The sequence below is a fragment of the Thermobia domestica genome, chromosome 6, assembly GCF_964235325.1.
Source record: "Thermobia domestica chromosome 6, izTheDome1.hap1.1, whole genome shotgun sequence".
NCBI classification, from domain to species: Eukaryota; Metazoa; Arthropoda; class Insecta; order Zygentoma; family Lepismatidae; genus Thermobia; species Thermobia domestica.
Window position 1 is genome coordinate 196,497,804 of NC_137459.1, and position 24,349 is coordinate 196,522,152.

The 24,349-nt window shown below is 33.8% G+C and overlaps 1 protein-coding gene across 1 annotated transcript in view; it reads right to left on the reverse strand.

Annotated features, from left to right (window-relative positions):
- Positions 1-18,337: 18,337 nt before the first annotated feature.
- LOC145688386 (uncharacterized) overlaps positions 18,338-24,349 on the reverse strand; it is a 55,977-nt gene continuing 49,965 nt past the window's right edge. The window contains exon 2 of the mRNA XM_081762557.1: positions 18,338-20,762. Within this exon, the coding sequence (XP_081618683.1) occupies positions 19,758-20,762 (1,005 nt within the window). The 3' untranslated portion in view covers positions 18,338-19,757. The remainder of the gene's footprint in view (positions 20,763-24,349) is intronic.

Here is a 24,349-nt window from a genome sequence, read left to right on the forward strand (position 1 = left end):
AATAATAAGTTTTTAAATTCTATGTTCAGTGAAGTGTATTTAAATAACAAACTGATTTCATTTCCATCTCATAATCATCCATATCGATCACACGTCTAAAAATTGTTTAATTATGATGATTCTGCTAAAAATATTCATCCAATGTGCATTCTGGTTTCAAGATACTGCTGGACATATGGATGCAACATCTAATGGTAATAGAGGGTTTCAACAACGTTATGAATTAACAAAAAACAGTGCAAAATTCGACAAGCATGGACATCTTCATTGTGATATTTTTAATCAGTATAAATTTTTAATCCAAGGAGCAGAATTACGCATCAAGTTAATTCCTGCAAAGACAAACTTTTGTCTCATCGCTAGTGATTCATCTGTTGAAACTAAAGTGAATATTTTAGACGCTGCTTTACATATTAAAAAGATTGATGTTAGTGCTACAATAAAACTAGCACATAACAAACTTCTACAACCAACAGCCGCTAAATATCCTCTCACAAGAGTGCAAATGAAGTCGTTCGTCATTCCAAAGGATCTTCAATAAAAAAGAATCGATAAATTATTTATGAGAGTATTACCAACTCGAATTATTGTGGCGTTAACTCAAAATGATGCCTATACAGGAATGATAACTTCAAATCCATTACATTTCAAGCATTTTGGCATCAATTTCTTCACATTGTACATTGATGGAAAACCTGTAGCTTCAAAACCTTTACAACCAAATTTCGAAAACAACCTCTATGTTTCTTCATATCACACCTTATTCTGTGGATCAGGTATTCCCTTTTCCAATCATGGTAACAACATTCCTCGCCTTGATTTTCCTCAAGGGTACACTATCTTTCTTTCCGACATTACGCAAGATGGAGAAACGTGCGCTGTGCAGCATTGGAACCTCATACGGCATGGTTGTGTTCGTCTGGAAGTTCATTTTAAGAACCATCTACCAGCACCTGTCTCATGCATCAAATATGGTGAGTTCCAGTCACTCTTAGAAGTTGATCTCCAGAGGAACATCATTATGAATTCTTAAACGTACGTTATTATTATTTAAATACCGCAACACATGTGTACATGTGTGCATTTTTATACATGATGTCTTCTACAGTAGATTTAATACAAGCACTTAAATTCTTTATTTCAAAATCATTACGTTGGCGTATTCGCAGCGAACGAATTACCAACGCATGTTTCACTACTTGCAGCTATCATCATAAATACAGATCCAGCTAGTAAAATCGGTACCCATTGGGTATCCCTATATATTAATACTAATGGTAATGGATTAATACTAATCAAAGCTAAAGGAAATTCCTTAAAAGGTTTTCATTATACCTTCTCATCCACTCCCGAAGAAATTATATTTGATTATTCTATCTATTACTATAGGTAATCATTTCTCTTTTTTCTTTTGTATACATATTATTATGTCTTCATTATTATGACTTATTTCTTCTTCTTTGTTTGTTTTGGATACTTTTTGTTATAGATAAAATAAACCTTACATTCTATTACTGCAGGTAGTTATTTCTCCTTCTTTGTTATAATGTGTTTTGTATACATATTACCATTTCTTCGTTTGTTTTATTTGTTCATATTATAGATAAAAATAAATTTTTAGTTATGATTTTCATTTTTTTTTCATTTCAGAGAATAAAAGATCTTCAGCGTGTTTATGGGCAACATCATTGTACAGTATGACTTCTACCTACGTTTCATCATCATCTTCAGCATCATCATATGGAACATAGTGTATGCAGTCATTATCAACATTTAAAGACTATTATTATTATTGTGTGTGTGTAAAAAAGTGCATTTTTAAATAATTCACACAGTTAACATGAAGAAGAAGGAACTGTTTAAACACGTTATTTTTTTAAAAAATATGTACTGTTCTTACGACCGTTTTATGTGTTGTAAATATATGTTGTACCTAAGGGTATATCAAATTTTTTAACCAAAAATAACGACGTGTCCCCCCAAAATTTTTTCTACAATTTTTTGAAGTTTTTACCACGCAAAAAATAAAGAAACTACGCATTGATGTTTTTTTTTAAAAAAAATACATTTACATCTAGATAATATCTACAATCTGTGAAACTCAAATTTTTCGACCATCCCCACCAAAATTAAAAAATGTTCAATTTTGAGCATGTATGATACGATAATTTGGTAAGGGGAGGGGGTCAATTTTTTTAAAGGTAATTTTAGATCAAGGGTAACCTTTTGGGTCAATAGCGACCCAATTTGGATCAAGAGCCGATTTCACTATTTTACTAGGAAAGACCCTTTCTAACACTTTCATTTAGTAGAGAGTTACAACTTGATATGGCGTTTTCCTTCTGATACTGAATCTATTTCAAAGAACCTAGTCACTATCAGTTATTGTCTTGATTCTATGGCAATAAACGTTAAAAGCGGAAGTTAGAGTAATTATTAACACTTCCAAATTTAGTGAATAATTACGGGTAGAGATGGTATACTTTTTTGAGACACTTAGTCAATTGAGTCGCTTTTTGCTATCTATTACCGTTTTCGTTCTGCAGCGATCGATGTTGAAACCGCGAATGGTTGATTTCTACCACTTTTGGGTTCAATGGAAGGAAAATGAGAGACGAAACCTATTCCTGAAACGCTGCACGGGTTCCAAACCAGCCCTTCTCGCTATCTTTTATCTTTCTCGCTTGCTACAAATCAACATTCAAACTGTAAGTAGTAGTATATTTCTACCACTTCTGGTTTTAATAGAATGTTACAGTTAGAGATACTATAGTTTCAAGAGACGCTGAGAAGATTTCTAAAAACAGTTTATCGCTATATATTAGCATTTATGGTTCACGGTGATGAACATTGAAAACAGACAAGTTGATTATTTCTAGTACTTACGGTTTGAATAGAGGGTAAGGAATGAGAGTGAGCCTATTATGGGAAAGTGAATCGATTCCTGAACACAGCTTCTCGATAATCTCTTAGTGATTTTGTTGTAATATATGTCAAGCGGTCAACGCCTGGACGTAGCCCTTTTACAGGATTTCTTCAGAATTAGAATCTGGAATTTAGATTTCTGGTCTTTCGGTAAATATGGCCATGTTACCCCGTCACGTATGAAGAATGACGTCCCCTGTACTATCCGTGGAAAAGGAAAGAAGAAAGGACTGGTGAAGGAAAGAAGAGACCTGGAACATAGGTACCATCCCAGAATTTGTCTGGTGTGAATGAGGAAAACCCAGGAAACCTGATTCAAGATGGCTGGCTTGAAAAAGCTATAACAGTTTCTCGATAGTGTTCCCACTGGGAATCGAACCCGGGACCACTAGTACCAAAGATGATACTGTTAGGGACTACGCTACACGAGGCCGCTTATAGGACTCCTGATGTTTATGCATAGCATAGTATGGAAGTCTATAAACTGTAACGTTTATGGCTTTCCGTTATATATACAACAATCCATTGTATATACATTAAATCGTATTTACTAACGATAACGCAGAGCAAACATCAATTCTTCAATGTTGTGGAAGACATAAAATGTTCGTATGTTCTTCAGTTCAATTTCTGATACACTATTCGTGAATATAAAACTATAGCAACTTAGTTAATTACTAAGAATACTCCTTGTTCTACACTTCTCGAATTTGTAGATGTTCTCAAGTTTACTCTGTTCATGTAATATTCTTATGAAGGAAAACAGTATTTCAATATACTTAAAACTAAATATTATATTATAAATTACGTAATATTGGTTGCAATATCTGATAATTTAACGACAAATACATTTTATAGTTCAGTGACCCTGTTTATCATGCTGACCTATTGGCTTGTAGCATTGTGCCTGCTCATTGCTCTGTATAGCTCTGGTGTGTATATCTTCAAATTTACTGTATTGGAAACGAGAGGAAAAAAGGCAAAACACCAGGACAGATGGAGCATACTGTAAATGCAGTGATGACAGTAGCAATTGTTTCCTAGTAGATGTATTTAAATGCTATGTTTTACTTCTCCCTGTGTACTACAATTTTCTCTGCCCTTCTCTTTAAATGGATGTATTCCCAGAGCTGTGTGTAGAATTATTCTAACATTTTTGTTTGAAATGAAAATAAGAGTACAATTCATTTTAGGAGAAGTTCGTGGCTACAATTTTCTGAACAAGACTGCATCTTTAAATTTACATGTTCAATGAATGTTGTTTAAAAATTTTAATACCGCATGTAATTGTAGAACGTCTGGACGATATTGAATTATTTTAGCTTATATTATAAATCATTCGTTTTTTTTTTGTAAGATATATAAAAACTATTCAATTCTGTCATAAGATTCTAAATTGTAGACATAATGCCTCTCACAGTGGATTAGAAAAAAAGCAATGGACTCATACTAGGCAATCAATCTTCACCTAAGAGGAAATAATTAGGTTCTAAACTTTAAAAAAAAAAATCAGTTGATGAATATACAAGTTGTTTCAAAACAACACCAACGACGTTTGAGAGGTGATTCCTGACACCAAGATTAGACAAAAAGTATATGCCAACCTGGGTGCACAAATGCTTCCTTTCGGAGTTATAGGCTGCCGAAAACATGAAAGGGGCCGCGGTGGCTCAGTGGTAGAGCGTTCACCTCTGGTGCATGGGGTCCCGGGTTCAAACCCTGCTCCCGCCAAGTGAACTTTGTGGTGGACAAACACCGTGTGCGTGGGTTTTCTCGGGGTTCTCCCGTTTCCTCCCACTTTCTTCATTCCACCATTTCATTCATTTCTCATAATCACCGTCTCCTTTAGCCTAACCGGCATAACCGTGGGACGTAAAACTCACAGATTTCATTTCGAAAACATGAAAAAATGAGCTTTAAAGGTATATAGTTACAAACCTATGTGACCTACCGTGGTCGGATCAAGACTTCACTTAGAAATTTGTATGGGCCCTATCCAAAAATTCACGTTTCAGAATTCTAAGATAATCACGCAACAATTTTTATAGAGGAAGTTTGATTAGGAGAGGAAGTACTCACAAACTCCCTCTATAAAAATTGTTGCAGAAGTACCTCAGGATTCTGAAATATGGATATTTGGATAGGGCACATACTAGTTCCTAAGTGAAGTTTTGGCCGGACTACGATAGGTTCCATAGTTTTGAAGCCATAGACATTTAAAGTTCATTTCATGTTTTCGGTAGCCTATAGTTCTGAAAGAAAGCATTTGTGCACCCAGGTTGGTCTATCCTTTTTGTCTTATCTTGGTGTCAGGAATCGCCTCCCAAACGTTGTCGGTGTTGTTTTGAAATACCCGCCAAGAATAAACACTTCATTTGATTTTGAATTCAACGTCTTTCAGCAGCGAGGCTATATGAGACGGGACCTACTGATTAACGTGCAATCCGAACCACATGAGCTCCCACTGGGAATGGAACCTAGATCTCAGACGCCGAAGGCGCGTACGCTAACCTCCTAACCATGAAGGAGTTCTGTTTGCTTGTGTGTATGTTCGAAAGAGGCCCAGGGATGAAAGAAGGTTTAGTAGGGAAAACCTTTTAAAGCAAATTAAACATTATTTTCTTTTCTTCTAATAAAATTTTCCGTTTTTTCCTGGCCTTGGTAAAGAAAAAAACTCTTCCCAAAGCTTTTCCAACACTACTCTTCACTGTTTGGGCATTCTAAACTGCTTCCTTAGCGTGTAGAAATGCAATGAAATTTTCAGTTTTCCGTCTTACGATTATGCCGTCTAGACGAAAGAAGGCTGTGATGATGAGAATGAATTAAATGATTAAATGAAGAAAGTGGCAGGAAACAAAAGAGCCCCGATAAAACTAAATTATGATTTGTAGCAGAAGTCGTTAACTTATATTTTTAACGTAGTTACGAAAGTTTAACATAATTATGAAGTGGGATATAATTTACACAAATGCTGTTAGTACTTCGATTAATTGTATGCAAGAACTAGTGAACCCTTCCCTCAGACGTAGATCCGACTCTCGTAGTACTGATAGTACTGAAAGTTTAGACTTAGATTCAGTTGATGCCAGCAAATTTGAAGAAATTGTATTTTGTGTTCTATTTTTGATTATGTCCTGCTTTTGAATGGTTTTATAGAGGAGCCAGCAAAAGAAAGTCTCTGACAGCTCGCAGCGAAGTTGCCACTATTTACGTGTCAAGGCTGTTTTGGTGCATCTATAACGCGAGCTGCACTTTCCCTCCGCACTGGAAACAAACTTCAAGGACTATCTCATGATTACTCCTCTATAGCTTTTTTGAAAACAGAATAATATAGTTTTATATTTGCATAAAAAAAAACTGTTTTTCTTCGTAATGTAAATTACTCATATATTACTTATCATTTATGTAAGAAAACGTAAGAGTAAATTAAATTGATTTGTGACCCGAACGGATATGCAATCTGGATTCAAATATCCATGTTTAACAAGTAACACTTCCAAGGTGTAACACTCCGATTTTGATAACATTTGGTAGGTAGATAAAATAAAATAAACGAATACGTGTTTTTAATTTTCTGCGAAAGAAACGGTTTTAGGGGCCAAAAGATCCCAACCAAAATTTTGAAAGTTGACGCCCGAAAAGCAAAAATAAGTTAACGAAATTGTACAAAGATATTGTAGACGTAAAATGAGGGAATACGTGTTACTTTTTTTTTAATTTGGTAAGGCAGGGGCCCTCCAAACCTTTGATCATGAAATATCAGAAGTGCTAATAACACTATGTCAGAAGTGCTTAAACGACATGAAGAATTGCGACGAGAGTAGTTGGAGAGTACTTTATATCATAGGCCCGTAGTCAAACTCCCTCTATAAAAATTGTTGTGGAAGCACCTCAGGATTCTGAAACAAGCATTTTTGGATAGGGTAGAACGACAGCATTCGACAGCATGTATTATTCGGCATGCATGAATTATTCTTTACCTGCACCATTTAGATATTTTAATCAAAGGTGTTATATAGGTTAGAAGAATTTAGAAGAACTATTTAATTATTTTATATAGGTTAGAAGAAGAAGTTATATATACTAAAAAAATATAATTATATAAATGTTTTGTATTTTTAGAATGTTGATTGTGTATCGATAGCAACTAGATATACAGTGTGGTAAGATGGCTGTAAGCAGCCTAGATGTAACTATACAATAAATACATTCGAATAATCAACATGTGCAGTTTTTGTGCTAATTTAATACGTGTGCAACTTACTTATTTGTACTAGAGACCAACGTTTTCGTTATATAATGGTTGACCGGAACCCGGGAATAGCTAAAAACTGGTAAGAAGTTTAGTAAACCAAGTTTAGCAGAGAACACAAGTGAGTGCTACGAAGTTGTTTTATTCATTGTGTACTGTTTGAAAGTATAGTTAAATACATACATCATTGAGTCGATTAATAATTATACCATCTTGAGGAGTGGAAAGTTAATATATAGAAACACTAAGATGGATTTATCAGATAGTGAAGTTAACGAAATTAGGATTAATCAAAGTGAAACTGGTGGATCTGAGAATTTGGCAGATGTACTCAAACAAATATCCCGTCAAATGAACGACTTTGCAACGAAAAATTGATGTGTCTCAACAGCAGTTGGACGACAAAATGAATGCTTTGCAGCATAAAATTGAAGACCAATTTGAGGACAAAATGAACAATTTGCAACATAGAATGGACGTATCACAACAGCAATTACAACATAAAATTGATACATCTCAACAGCAATTTAATGACAAGCTGAATGATTTGCAACATAAAATGGAAGAACAATTTGATGACAAAATGAACCGATTCCAACGCAAACTAGAAGATAATATATATCAGCGGCTGGAACAATTACAACAGAGAAACGACCATAAATGGGAACAGTTACATCAGCAGCAAAATCAAATGAATGTACAAATTAATGCCAGATCCGAGAAATGCGAACAGAAAATGGAACAGGTAGCTGAAACCTATACCGGAGTACAAAATGCCGTCGAAGTTATAGAATCGGTTGTAAACGAACATTCTAATAGGATTAAAGGACTTCAAGAGGAGTTTCATACTTTCAAGGAAAAGTATATTTCTGCTAAGGAGATGGAGCGCGATGATGGACCTAGGAATATCAATCGACCTCCTGATAATGGGACAGAACCAACACCTCATTCCCAAGCAATTTTTGAAGATAGCGGATCATCGGATGATAGTGAAGTGAGCACCGAATCAGGAAGAAGAGCGAGGCATTCTACACGGAAGAGTAAGAACTCTCACGGTAACTGTAAGTGTTCTAAATCTTATAGTACTGATACGCCTTTGCAATTCAGTGAAATAAAATCCCTAAAATTCAGTGGTGTGCCTGAGGATATCCCAGCTAGGATATTTATAGAAAAATTCGAGGACGAGTGTGAATTAATAGGAATTAAAGAGTCAAAATTCATGAAACTTCTTCCTCATGTTTTATTGCCCCCATGTTTGACTTGGTTCAAAGCAATCCGAGATAACATTAATGGGTACTCTGATTTTAAAGAGGCGTTATTGGCAAACTATGAGAACGATTTCATGTTAGCAAATAGGGACGCATTACTAAGAACGAAATCACTTGACCCTAAGATACATAAAAATGTTACCGAATTTGTAGTGGCCACATATAATGAATTAAGAGCACTTAAGCCAAACCAACCAGAATCACATATAATAGCTTCTGTCCGTATTTTATTACCATTTAGATTACAACAAATGTTGATGACCGCTAAATGTGTCAATTTTAACCATCTAATCATGCTAGTTCAGAGTTACGAAAGCCAATTTCTAGCACAAAGAAATAGCAGAAATCAAAAAAAGTCAGGTTACTTCTAGTCGTAATAATATTAATTATGCGCATATTCGAAACTTAAGTATTCAAAATAAAGATAATGTTAATTCTCCAGGAAATAGTGTCCGTTATTTTGGTTCTACAACAAATAATCAAAATAGTAACGGCAATTTAACTCAACCAAATATAGATACGATAGCGGTAACAGAAGTTACAGGAACTATAACAGGAATCCTAGTAGAAATCGCAATACGAATCAGCGTACTTTGTTACAAAATAGATTCCTAGATGGACAAGTTTGCAGTAACAGGAACTCAAATTCAGGATCTTTATGTAATCGGTCGGAACATACTCAAGAGTGCGGAATACAATGTACGTTATTGGAGTCTACTAATCCTTTTAATTTAAACTAAAATGGTGCTGATGTGGCTTGGGTTGATGCAAGGTATCGATTTGATATTCTATATTGTACTTAGGATTTTGTTAATGTTTATGTTATTATTTTATGCTAATTTAATATTTGCGTGTTAACTGATATTTCATTTCAATCCGTTGTGATTCAATATCAAACCACGTTATCTTATAATTTAATTAACATCAATTTTGTTGATTTTTCCTATCACAATTTCATCTTATTTTTCTTCTTCTGAATTCTATTTTATCTATGTTGTATTTTACCTATGTAATGAATATATATGACACCTAATTATCAAGTGCAGGAAATATATTTTGTAACATCCCTATTTATAATGAGTTTAAATATTCAAAGAGTCTCGACCATGTTATTAAAAAAAACTATGCTTGGGCCAAAAACAAACTTTTAATTGTTCATAATTTTTGGAATAGACCCTCCTCTAAACTAACTCTATGGCCTATGGAACCCGGAGGTTCAGTGCCGCGTTCACAAAAGCTCTCCACTGACTTCTATCCTTAGCTAATTGGATCCAGTTTCTACTTTGTATTCCTATCTCTGCGAGATCCATCTTAATATTGTCCTCCCATCTGCGCCTAGGTCTTCCTAATGGTCGTTTTCCTATGGATCTACCAGTCAAGACTTTGAAAGCGTTTCTACTTTCTTCCATTCTAGCTACATGACCTGCCCACCTAAGCCTCCTAGACTTGACGACCCTAACAATGTTGGGTAAACCGTATAAACTATGTAGTTCCTCGTTATGAAGCTTCCGCCATTCCCCATTCTCGTTCCTCTTGGGTCCGAATATTATTCTCAGGATCCTGTTCTCAAATACTTTCAGTCTATGTTCTTCCCTCAGAGTAAGCGACCATGTTTCACAACCATACAGAACAACAGGCATGATTATAGACCCTCCTCTACGGTGTTGTAAAGAATTTGAAGTATAATTAATTATAAAAGAATATTATTGATATAAAGAATAAATAAAAAGGAATATAAAGATATGTATTTATATGTATTGTGAATTTTGTATATACGAAGGCTATCCAATAATTAATATATACTTATCTTTGTAAAGTTGTCATACGGTCCAGAATTCTTTCTAGAAGTGCTAAATCACTTCAAAAAGTCCTGTCGGGAGCCATTAAAGATAGAACGACAGCATTCGACAGCATGTATTATTCGGCATGTATGAATTATTCTTTACCTGCACTATTTAGATATTTTAATCAAAGGTGTTATAAACTAGTCAACTATTTAATTATTTTATATAGGTTAGAAGAAGAAGTTATATATACTTAAAAAAATATAATTATATAAATGTTTTGTATTTTTAGAATGTTGATTGTGTATCGATAGCAACTAGATAATACAGTGTGGTAAGATGGCTGTAAGCAGCCTAGATATAACTATACAATAAATACATTCAAATAATCAACATGTGCAGTTTTTGTGCTAATTTAATACGTGTGCAACTCACTTATTTGTTCTAGGGACCAACGTTTACGTTATAAGGGCACATACTAGTTCCTAAGTGAAGTGTTGATCCGACGACGGTAGATCCCATAGTTTTGGAGCAATGAACCTTTAAAATTCATTTTTTAATGATTTCGGCAGCCTATAACACGTAAACGATGGTGTTTTCGCCCTATGTTTATTGGAACTTTTTTGTTTGTTTTACTCCCAGGAATCACTTCTCTGCTTTTGTACAACGAATTTAGCGCCATACTGTATATGTTCCTGATAACCTGATATTTTAGTTTCATATTGTGAAAGTTACAATTGCATCGCAGCAATAACAAAAGACAAAGCAATTTTAAACGAACAAGTCATGTCTCTTGGTACGGACAGGGGGGAAGCATGTACAAAGGGATTTAAATTATTGTAACTAGGGACAACCATAAATGTGATGATAATCGGTTATTGCCAAGTAATTTGTTTGTTAAATAAACAGTTATAAGTACGATACAGAAACCATAGCTTGCTTCCTCATTTTCAATACCTATGTAGAATGGGAATTTTTACATTGTCATGTAACTTTGTAAATACGAGGAATATAACATTATATAAAACAAATAATATTACAGTTTTATCACATTATTTGCTGAAATAGCATGAAATGAGTATGGAACTAGGCATATTGGTTTTAAAAAAATACAAATTCGTAAGCTTATTAGGGCTACATCAAATAGCTATCATCATATGCAAAGAATTGTCCCTTGGTACATGAAAATTCGTGTTCCTTGGTACTTGGAACGCCGTATTGATAAATAAAAGTAAATTTAACGAAAAGGGTGCAAATAAATTAAAGTCATCAAAATGTAGAAGCAATACATAGGTATCTTAAATATGCTGGAGCATTTACTTGTTATTTCCACTTATACGCAGCCAAAAAAACTCTCTGAATGTCAGAAAAAATTATATAAACATATATTGTCTTCCAGTTCACTTGTTTCTCACTATATGCAATTACTTTATGTTGCCCAAATGAAGTGTAGAAAACTGAATTCAGTGATAGGAAGACAAAATTTGTACGAAATTCAGGAGAGCTGTAGGGGGCATGTCCCCTGGTACATTATGTTCCTGCACGACTACCCCACTTTGCCTATATTCACAAGGAAAAAATAAAGAACTAGATTGTTTTTATAAGAAAGGAAAGAATACTGATATAGTGTAAGATCAAATTTTTAAGCCACATTAATAATTTATCTGTTAAAGCAAGTATTGTTCTATTAAGAAAGTACACAAATGTCTGTCAAATTACTAAGATTGCATGCTGCCCAGATTGGATGGACTTTCCATGAGTGCGCCATGGTACAGACAAAACACAACCATTAAAAAAATAAGATTTTTTTGATTGTCCGCATCCGGTGGACTGCTCTGTAGGTGCCCCCTTGCTGTAACCATATTTCCCGACGGTTGATACTAACGATGTAACTATAACAGTACGCTAAGAAGCTCATATGTAATTAAAGAATATTACAAGAGTTGACTTATATATGCTGCAAAACGTTGAATATATTGCTTATAAAATCTGATTTAATGATTTAAAATAAACGTCCGTTTATACCATTTAATTATCTTTCTTTCTCTCTCTGATAAAATATTGCGAACAACATTATTATCAATCAATTCTGCTGGTTAAATCTTTGTTTCATTAAATGTTCGTTGTTTCAAATTTTATAATCACTTCTGCTTGTTCATCAAGGCGAGTTATCACAGGTTCTCCCGAACATTTTAAATTGTAACTGTGCAATTTAATATTTGATTGAAAAGATAATGGAAAACAAACATCTTTTATAGGAAAAGGAGTCCCTCAAGTCTGGCTACAAATCTTCTCCTTCTGTATTGTTGACCTGCTTCTCGTCTAATTGTATTTTTTAATGTTTAAGTTGTAGGGGAAGTTAGCCAACAATATTTTTCTGATTCGGTAGTTTTACCTACCATTAATTGTTTATTTAGTTAAAAATGTTTTGTGTATAGAAAATGATTGTATTTCTTTGTTCACAAAGGTTTGTGTAATTAAGCTGCAACACCAGTAAACGACAACGATTTATTGTAAAACTTGAAAAGATTGTACAACTTAAATACAGAAATGATTAAATATTAGCCCGTGACTAATTTTTAATAAGTTATAATTTTAAATTATGTTATTGCTTGTATATTTACTCGTGTTCCTATTCGATGTAAGAGTAAACTGAGAACATGATAGTTAGCGTTTATGAACAATGTACTTTCGCTCAGAATTGCACGAGTCAAACAGTAATAGAAAATTATGAGTTTTCATAATTAGAGTAGATATTAGGTAGTTATTTAGTAGCAACAGAATATAGGAAATATACAGTTTTAAGCAAATTTATGATGTAGTAGATATTCACTGAACTGTTACATGACAGTATAGTGATAGGAGAGCCAAGTAACTTGAAGAGATTATAATAACTGCGGAGTAAGGGAGACTCAGAAGGAAATATAAGGAAATATAAGAAACATTATAACAAAGTCTTCTAAAATATTCTTCCAATTTCAGAACTAAGGGGACATGGCCCCCTCCAGGAAAATATCCTAGTTACGCCAATGCTGGACATACGTAGGACATCATTATTCCACGATTTACCAGTGCACATTCCATTGAGGTTCCGTTGAATATCCCATTTTCAGGGATATTAGCGGACATCTGGATATCCCGCGGAGGTTCTATGGATGTCTCAGGAGCAAATTCGGATGATCCCGGGATGTCCTGTTGTCCATTGCGGATCAGCTATGTGTGTTTGGTCCATACAAATATTATAATATACATTTGACCCATGCTAATATTATATATATACATTTGATCCATGCAAATATTATACATATGCCTATGCGTTTGATTCATGAAAATATCACAACCTAAAAGCTTGCTTTACACAAGAAAACATCAGTATGTTATTTTGACGCATTTCAATTGATACAAATGGATGAAACTTAAACGTTAACATCTCACGATTGATCTTTTTGACTAAAGGAAATAGATGATACTGTATATGATAGTCAATAGTTATGAAGTATTAGTGATATGAACAGAATAGGAAACTACCTCTCACACAGGATATTGTATACTTCTATCTCCTATCATTTAAAATGCAACCAGAGTCCTCGGACCAGAGATGAACAATGTAACAATAAGACAAAAATATATTTGTGTAAATTATGTTCATTATAATGTTAACAGAAACCCTTCTGACACTAAACTAAAGAGAGTACTATACAACGTTTTCGCTTTAACTTTACTATAGACGGCAGAATTCTCTTTTGATTATTGTTTGAATCTGCTATAAAATGGATATTTTCATTTAATATTTGCAATATTCATTTTGCTACTTACTAATATGAATAGAATGAATATATATATATATATATATATATATATATATATATATATATATATATATATATATATATATATATATATATATATATATATATATATATATAAAAAACGAAATGCACTAACCTAGATGTCAACACTCCTGCAGTTGCTGCTTAAATAAAAAGTTCAGAAATAAATAACATATTCCTCATTAATTCTGAATAATGACGTCAATGTTCTGAATAATGAATTCTTTCAAGGTGTATTTCGGTCTCACGCTTCTTGTACATAGTAAGATAATCATACTGCAATATAATAGTTGAGTAATTTTTTCTACATTATGAGTTGAGAAATTCACTGAAAATACGTCAGTTGCATTTTTAATTGCTCGAATAACACTATTTGAGCAGGCTCCTGCTACTTTAAAAGGAAATAAAAAATAAATTACTTGCATGTGGTAGAATCAGAAAGTTGTCGTCATCACGATATAAAGGTAAAGATCAAAAGATTTGCAGTTTGGTCAACGGATGCGTCTCTCTCTCTCTCTTTCTCTCTCTCTCTCTCTCTCTCTCTCTCTCTCTCTCTCCATATTCACCTCGTATTGCTTTACATTTCTCACATCTATAGATCAGTTTGTTAATACTATCTCCAGCGCCACTTAATCTCCATAGGCAGTACCGGATGTAGAAATTTCGGGTCCCCTCGCAAGAAAATTTGAAAGGTCCCCCTTTATATTCAATATTTTTTTAATAGTACATTTTAATGAAATATTCCTAGTGTTCTATTTGCTATGGAATAGAGCAGCGTTTCCCAACCGGTGTGCCGCGGCACACTGGTGTGCCGCGAATGGGCCGCTGGTGTGCCACGAGAAAATCGAAACAAATTATTAATTCTATACGAACCAAATTGCAAGACAGGGGAAAATGTATATTTATATTTCACATTACTATGAACCTCTACTATAAATCTACAATTTTAAATTTCATACTGTGTTACTTTTCTGTACATTTTTAATGTTGAAAAACGTATTTATCATTGTCATGACCATTATTACTTCTTTATTGTTGCAGACTATTTCGTAACTTGAAATTTTAACATATCATTCAATAAATTCAACAAAGCAAGCATGCTTACAAATTACCTACATTTGTGTTTTAAAAGTATAGGAGATTTGTTTATTTGTTCGTTATTTAGTGATCTTCCCTTTTAGTTAGAGGTTAGATACAGTTTTCGAAAGAGAAAGTGGATTTTTAAAAACCCGAATCCTATATTTCATTGCTATTGTTTTCTATTTTAAAATTAGAATGAAAAATAAGTATAATGATTTAGCACAGGGGAAAATCAGTGATCGAGCTTTCTTCTCTGTAAGAAGGAAATTAGTAATCACATTAAAATACCACGGTAATTATATATATATATATATATATATATATATATATATATATATATATATATATATATATATATACATATATATATATATATATATATGGGTGTGCCGCGAGAATTCAAGTTACACCTGTAGTGTGCCACAAGTTGAAAAAGGTTGGGAAACGCTGGAATAGAGATTCAAATACTTACGTTTTACAAGAAATCCTTCCTCCTTGACTTCATCTTCACAAACTCCCGTATAAAATCTCTCTTTTCAATGGTCGAAGACCTCTCATGGTAGATTGCGAACATTCCCAAGTCGCTCATTCTCTCCTCTGTCATTGGACACCTTAAATAGCTCTTGATTCTCTTTAAGACTCAGAATGACCTTTCAGCGGAGGCTACAGTCACGGGTAAAGTAGAGACTAAAGCAAGAGTAGTCAAAACTTTAGAATATTAAATTCAACGTATAGTAATACCGCTAATTCAAGAACAGTGTTCATCTTTGAAATATGTTTTTTAAGTCTAGTGCAAAGGGAAATTAATTCCAATGGCCAATGTCTTGCTGGTACTTCTTTTGTAGTTTTTCAGCCCTAACTAAAATTTCTTCGTCTGAAAGGTTCACAAGTACTTTCGGGAATGTGATCGAAAATTCATCAAGAAAATTCATTAATGTCTGTAACGATGTAAAACGGTTTTCTACTTCATTGTACGCGATATCTAGAAGTGTATATTGTAAACATTAACCCTGAAGCAAGCCTCCGTGTCCGACCACCGATTATCAACTACCAGTTCATCGAAGTGTTTTTTTTTTTTTGACTTTGGGTTGATTTTTTTTTCTTGGGACCGCCCTGCTCCCCCCCCCCGGCTACGGCTGTGGTTGTGTAACCTGTCTCAAGAGATGCTTTCTACTTACCTCTAACCGTTCCTTAAGGTCTGCAATGTTTGTAATTTTACTCGTAACACCATCAAAAGAAATCCAGTGGCATTGTGTCGAAAATTCAAGGAACCTCAGTATGGGTCCATCTTAACCAATCTACCTACCTTTGAAATGTAGATTCAAGCAATCACAAATATTATAGATCCAGTGGCAAGCTGTAAAATGATGTTCAACTGTAAATGCTTCACTGGTGGAAGAAAGAACATTTCTATCAGGTTACGAGAAAGGTTTGAATTAACAGCACTCTCTTGGAAAAAGAAAATAATGCAGTAACAATATCAGTTATCGTGCCAAACCACAATTTCACCTTTGGGATTTTATTTTCCACTTCATAAATCATATAGATTCCCATATCCTGACAATATGTATACTAACCTCTCCAAAGAAGTGGAAAGTTGACTTGCCCAAGAAAACAATGTTATCTAAATATTAGTAGTACCGCTCAATCCTACTATACATTTTACATCTTCAGTTTCTCATCAAACTTTAGATATTTCAACAAATTAAGCTTTCTATACAACACTGAATAAACTATACTTGACTTCACTAAAATGATCCACGAACTCGTTCAATGTCGTTTTCACTTCTCGCTGGTGTTCCACTTCTCTTTCTTTCCATTTAAAATTAAATCTCTCAGTTTAAGGCCCACAATTATGCCCTTTAGGCTGAGACGGGTTCTTTTTGATCTGAGTTTAGCGCCTTTTTCTGCAGCGAGGCTATACGAGAAGTGTGGACCTATAGCTAAACGTGGAATCTGAACAACACGAACTTCGACCGGGAATCGAAACCGGGTCTCCCGCCCCAAAGGTAATTACGCTATCCACATAGTCACAAGGAGCTCATACTTCTTTCTCTGTCTTGAACATTACCTGTCTCTGCAAACTTTCTGTAATAATTCTTAATACTGGTTGCAGGTTGTGAGTCCTGCTGGTACCTTGTCCTAAAGTATTTTTTTCTTTTTCATCAATTTAACAGATGTCGTCTTGATTTACCATGCCATACATGTGATTTTCCCTGCACCTCTATTTTACTGCATAAATATCGCATCAACGATGCTGTAAAAATTGCGATATACTAAACTTCTTAATTTGACAATTAAAATGAGAACATTGCAAGTTTTGTCTCAATTTCAGTTCGTGTGGTCTATATCCTTATGCAGTACCGGTACTGTAATTGTAAGGGACAGGACCTATAACTAACGTGGGCTCCGAACCACAACCAGCGCTGAAATGCGATGCAGTTGACGAGTGCACAGACCATTATGTAAGATCAATCCCTGCGGCATAAGTCATTCCCCACCACACTATCTCGCCTCTGAATCACAGTACTACGTCACTAATTCCGGATGTTGATGTTAATCATATTCGAATTATTAATGAGATAAATTCATCAAAGACTTTTTAAACAGGTTGTAGTTTTCATTTACATGTATTATTGTATAGAACCCTCCGTCTCACTTTGATTTCTATCAATTACATATTTCATCATGATTCATTGTTTATTATTCGTTTTCGTTAGAGTAACCGGCATTGCTACTTGGACATTTAATTACGAATCTAACCTAATACCCCAATATAATTTATAGATATAGACGTTAGCCACTACATCACCCATTATATCCCGGGAGCATTTGGTCGAAAAAGTGTAAAAACGCTTTTCTAGGCCAGCCACCCTGAATGAGGTTTTCCTGGGTTTTCCTCATTCGCACCAAGCAAATGCCGGAGTGGTACCTAACTTATAGGTCCCAGGCCGCTTCTTTCCTTCCCTTTCCCCGGATTGTGTGCTCGCCGAGGGACGTCATCCCTCAAAACGTTGAAGACCTAAATGGCCTTAGATGCCGAAAGCCCAGAAATCTAAATCCTAAATCCTAAATCACCCATTATAGACCTAGTGATGCTTTTGATCTATTTATTGATAAACAATTTTTACGTATTGTTTTCGTAATTCATAGTTTATTGTATAAACGTTTTAGTATCCAATAACTTTTTAAAATAGAAATTACAGATAATTTAGTTGCGATAGGGGAAAGATTTATTATAATAGAAACAATAGCAATAGAAAAAATATAGTAGAAACAGAAGAGAAAATCTTTACTATATTAAAAATAAGCATAGATAATAGAAAAGATAAGTCTAGCTTTCCGTTCCGTGCTTGAAAGTCATCTTAGAAGAGTAGTGAAGGAAAGTAATTCTTTTAGTATAGGTTTTATATATTACAGAATCGAAAAACGGCTGCTTTAACACACAATTATATTCACACATTCATATGAATGCTACAACACCTTCATATGGTATCTTCAAAATTATACGTGGTTCTTCAAAATGATTACTGTATATGTGGCTCTTCGAACTTTATAATAGTAACACTTAAGTGCATTTAAATGAAATTATGCAAAATTCAGCAATGCTTACAACTGAAGAAAGGAACATTTTACTTCATGAGAATATATTTATCTTCTACATAGATTTTGACCGTAAGCCTTCCTATGCTATGGATATCTTTCGGAATCTTCTTTAACACCGAATGTTCTGTGAATAAAATATCTTGAAGGAAATTGTTATTGTTTATGTATTAATAAGCTACTACATATTCTCAAGAAGTTTCTCTGTACAGCTTAAAATCACACATATTTCACACAAATATCAAGTTTCACATCAGAGAACATCTTTCTCACATACAATTAATTTACTACATATAAATTTAATGTACAACAAAAGAGTATAAATACATATTGCATACCGCCCTAACAGATGAAAAATGTTGGATAAAATTACCACTACCTAGAAAATTTTAACCACTGTTTTACCTTGTAGTAAACCTAGAAGTTGAACCAAGTTTGCACTACCACATTTAGAAACAAACCACAGACGGAAAGCTGAAAAACCACAAATCCTTTTCCCATAAAAAGACATGGAATATAGAAGAAACAATAGTAAGAGAGTACAGTTAAACACAATAAGATGATTTATTATTGTAGAGATGATTTCAGTAAGTAGTTGGTTCAGCTTTCATGAACTTAAATTTACAAAAAGTAGCCTAACATTGAAGTTGGAACTTGATATGTTATGTCCTTAATTTTATCATTGTAATTTAGGTCATATTTAACATACCTTTTTTTGCATGTATTCGTTTTTCATAACATTCTTATTGATATTTGTTGGTATGTATCCAAGTATGCTAATATGAAATTTATTCAATGTGTACATTTCTAGATATACGGAAGAATCAGGTTTAAATACATTGCATTTAATGATTTTAAGTTTCGAAGTGAATACTGCAAGAGGTCTTTAGATGTATTCCATTACATATGCATGTTAAACAGATGTTACTTTTTGGTTACACTCAAATGCAACTTTTATCAACAAAATCTAAATGTGGGTATTTGATGTGACAAATATATACAACTCAATACTTTATTATTCGGTTGTAGTCATATCAGTTGTTCCATGTAGTTGTTCCTCTGCCATGTTGGTCTCGGAGGTTTCCTCACTAGTTGGTTGCATGCTGACTGCTTCAGTTGCAGGGGGTGCTTCTGTTGTAGTCGTGGTTGTCGATGAAGTTTCAGTAGGTATTTCGTTGTTACTTATTTCTAAAGTTGGATGTGTTACTTCATTAGTTTCATCCATCAATTCTGTTTGTACAGTGTCTTTAGAGTTCGTGGATTCCTTCGGGCTTTCTGTAGGGGCTATTTTTGCTACTTCAACTGCATTTATCATACTTTCTTGCGCTTCTCCAGCATGCTCAGGGGTAGACTCTTCTGATTCTTCCTTTTTGTTATCAGTGCTAGGGTTACTGTTTGCATGTATCGAGTTCACGAAGGACGGAACCAGGGTTTGCAGTGGTATAGGAGTTAGCAGGGGTGAAACGTGAGCTGGAAAGATTTGGTACTGAAATACTCCAGGAGCCTGCGTTTTCGTACCAAGAGCAGACGTAGAAGTGTCTGGCGAAGTTGTGGTGCTTTCCGCTTCGGAGTTTGACTCTGGTTGTTCGTTTGTTTCTGTTGTTGATGAGGGCAATGGCGGAGGTGTTACGTTCCGGAAGAATTCAACAGATTTTTGAAGAATACTTTTTGCTTCAGGGCCTGTGACAAAAACTACCCTACTGGTACTTCCATCAACTTGAGTTTGATAAGAAAAACCACGGAATGCTTCGGGCAGTGGACCATTCTTTTGGGGGGAGTAGATATCTTGGGCAACGTATGAGTGTACACTGTTACTAGTGTACGAAGGACCGATGTTTACAGAATAACTGAATAGAGGTCGAGCAAATGGTACAGCTGTGTGAGAATAGAGGAATGGTGATGTACTAGCTGGAAACTGAGGTACACTGGTGTAGAAAGACGGTACTGAACTGAAATATCCTGTAAATCCTAGATGGCCCCCTTGGACAGATAGTAAGAAATTCACAGCAAGCAATAAAACCTGAAAAGAAAAAAAAAATAGATATAATGCCTGGTTTACGCAAAACAGGAATATTCATATTTTATTAGCTGATACAATGGTTAAATTTTATTTTCGAAAACATAGTAGCGGTGTCTCAGTGGTGGAACGCTCACCTCTGCCGTGTAAGGTCCCTGGTTCGATTACAGCTCCCCAAGTGTGTTTTGTGCTAGACAAACACTGTGTGCGTGGGTTTTCACGGGGATCCTCAGTTTCCTTCCACTTTTGTCATTCCACTATTATCCATCCCATCATTACAGTCTTCCTTAGCACAGTGCATAATTGTGGTACATTAAACTCAAAAAGAAGTAATTAGAACGCAACTAGAGTTTTAGTCAATAAAAATATGAACGTTAATTCATCATTCAACACCTTGAATTTTTACTTGCATATGAGGTTTAACTCTATTTGAGAAGCTCTCATTTTTCATTTAAAAAGAAAGGTGTGTATCCCCCCCTCCCAAAAAAAAACAACAACAACAACTGCAATTCAATAGAACGCTTTATAATTAGCCTGAAACAGAAAATAAGTATTATTTCTATCTTTTTGATAGGAAAAACATTCTTTTGACGTATGAAAGTGAGTTGACTTTCTGAGATATAAAGTTTATTAATACAAAATGTTTTACCGAATATATTTACTTCATTAATTTAATTATTAGTTCTTAACTACTTGGCACTTGTAGTAAAATAATGAGATAAATAGGTATGCTATAATGTTCCATGGAGAATGCTAAGTGATTTTTTAATTGTGACATACAATATGTAATATTTCAATATAAACACAAGAAACTGGCTCATATTGGTATCAGTTCCTGAAATTTATCCAGTTCTGATTTCTGGTCTCTTTTCAAATATATCCAGAACAGAAACACATTTCCATTAATGATATAAATAGAACATTAATTATATTATTATTCCACTTTAGAAAAAAAAACTCATGCAACAATTCGGTAAGGAAAATTACTATATTTAAGCATGTTTGAGTATTGCTACTGGCCTATGTCACAATTCTCGGTATCGCGGTCAGAATGTTTCCTGCATCTATTAGCTGAAATAGTTAAAAAGGAAACTAAATGTGACCCCGAGTGACTTAACCACACCTGATTGGACAAATCCTGTAAAAAAGGTATTATTATAGCAAGTAAATAACAACTAGGTACCATTCACACCAGCACACAATCTTAATCCCTAAACTGAGTGAAGGTGGGTGATTAGAATTACAGATTTTATTTAATGAAATTCCAGAAGTGTTAATTTAAAATATTTAATGCAATTCAGATTCCTTCAGAGCAGTTATAACAATTAAACAAATTCTTAATAGGTTCTTAATTTCGAAGGAGGTGTTCAAAATTTTACTTGAAAAACCTTTACTCTAACAACTACAGTTACTTTTTGCAAGGCAGAGATCATTTACAATAAATAGATTTTGAATGAGGATAACACAATCAAAACTCTCAATTCATTAAATATTAAACGCTAAATTGAATTCTATAATTCATAAACAGCAAGATAACAACCACGTCAATCAATTTAATCTAACTTTAACAAAAAGGTATCGTGACTTTCGAAGTAGCCTCGTATATTTATTAAAAATTAACCTTTGAACTATTTATCTCTTTAATTCTCTCAGTAATTCTTAGTTAAGGAATGTACGCAGTGCTTTTACTACTATAAAACTATTTAACTAACTACAATACTTTTAACTAGCATTACTACTTCACACTTACCGTAATACAGCAGGAAATAATAGTGACAGTATAGCAGAGGTAGTTACCATTTCTCAACTCCAGATCCTCTTGGGTTTAGAGACTGTTCCTTACAATACAATTCCATACAGTACAGTGCACGCGAATATTCCAAGAACTTAAAAATTAAGCAAAAAATTTATTCGGTCCGAAAGTATGTTCTAAATTTAATCAAAATTATTCGTTTTACTTCAATTTTACGTTTGACACCTAGCCGAGATATCCAAGAGAGCTAAAATAGAAGTATATGCATTTAACAGCAATTAATTACTGAACTAGGTAACTAGTGACGTTTTCATTAACAGCACTGTAAATTAGTTAACCTATTTCCAAAGCAGGAAATACCAATTTATATTTTACTTTAGTTCTTCAAAACTTTAAACACGTTATTAGAGACTGTTTTAGATTTTAAAATTAAATAGAACGAAATTAAAAGTAATTAGTAATTTTAATTACCATTAATTACCGACAAAGTTTAGTAATGAATGAAAAGAAGTTATGGAAATCCTTCTTATATTAGTTACTACGCGAGTATGCAATTTAAAAAGTGGAATTTTAATACTTGATTTAACGTTTTATTTTTCTTCCCCCATTTAAAGTTACCCAGTTAAATTTCTTACTCGACCTTCTGTGGCACAACGAAAGCAAGAAACGCACTAGACTCGATGACGTAATTCACGTGTTCCGTCTCTCACAAAGCAGCGTTAGGAATTTAACGTAGTTTTTAGCCTTTAAAAGGTTTTGACTACGGAAGTATTATTAAGAGGAAATTTAGACCTTATTAATTTCATTCACTTGCAAGATACGTCTTCCTTTAACACAACTTCACACACTAGAAACACAAGTAACTTTTTCACTTTTAAACTGATTAAGCTTACAGAACTTATTTAAACACAATTTAATTTTATATTTCTGAACTCTTAGTAATTTAACACTGAGTTTTAGAATCACAGTTGTAATTAAGACACACTTCACAAGTTTAAACGAGGCACAGCTATAACGAACTCTCGACCACGTTTTCTAAAAAGAACAATTTTCGGCGCGAAGTAATGATGTCTAATACTTGAGTCCAACCCGTGTTGGCTCAATAAACTACGATACAGTTATGAGGCGCAGCGGATCAGAATGCCATATATAGGAGCAAGACTCTCGCTACTGCGCAGCGCCCAACTCATTACATACGTCACTCCAGACCCCTGCGCTAACTGAAGTGGTTGTGTAATTTAAAAAAAAATCAGAATTGATTCTCTGCCGTATTACAAGTATTTCTAATTTAACATATAGACATATATATATCGTTTTAAAGCTTTTTTCATGCTCTTTACAATGAAAGTACTCTCATTTCAATCCAACAACGCATAACAAAGTAATTCTTCAAAAACAAAAACAATAAACTTCTTACTTTTTTAAAAAAAGAAAACAAAAAAAGTAATTTCCATAATGAAACTATTAACAGAAAAATGTAACGATTTTGCAATCGTTACACCTATTACTACTATTATTAAATAATAATAATAATATTAATATTATTATTAATAATAATAATAGTGAAGAAAGTTATGAAAGGAAAATAGTGTGTTTGGAAATTAATAAAAGTTTTGCTATATGTCTGTAGGCAACTAATTACTATAGTTCAATTTCATTACTTTATCAGTACATGCTAGTGGAACTCAAAAACTGATGTTTTCGACATTGCACTCTTTTGAATGCAGATTCATTTCACTTTCAACGATATTTTTATTGTCATTTATGAGCTATAGTGTAATTCAGTTGGTTAGATGCACAAACACAAATCAATTTTACGAATTTTATAAAAGAGAAA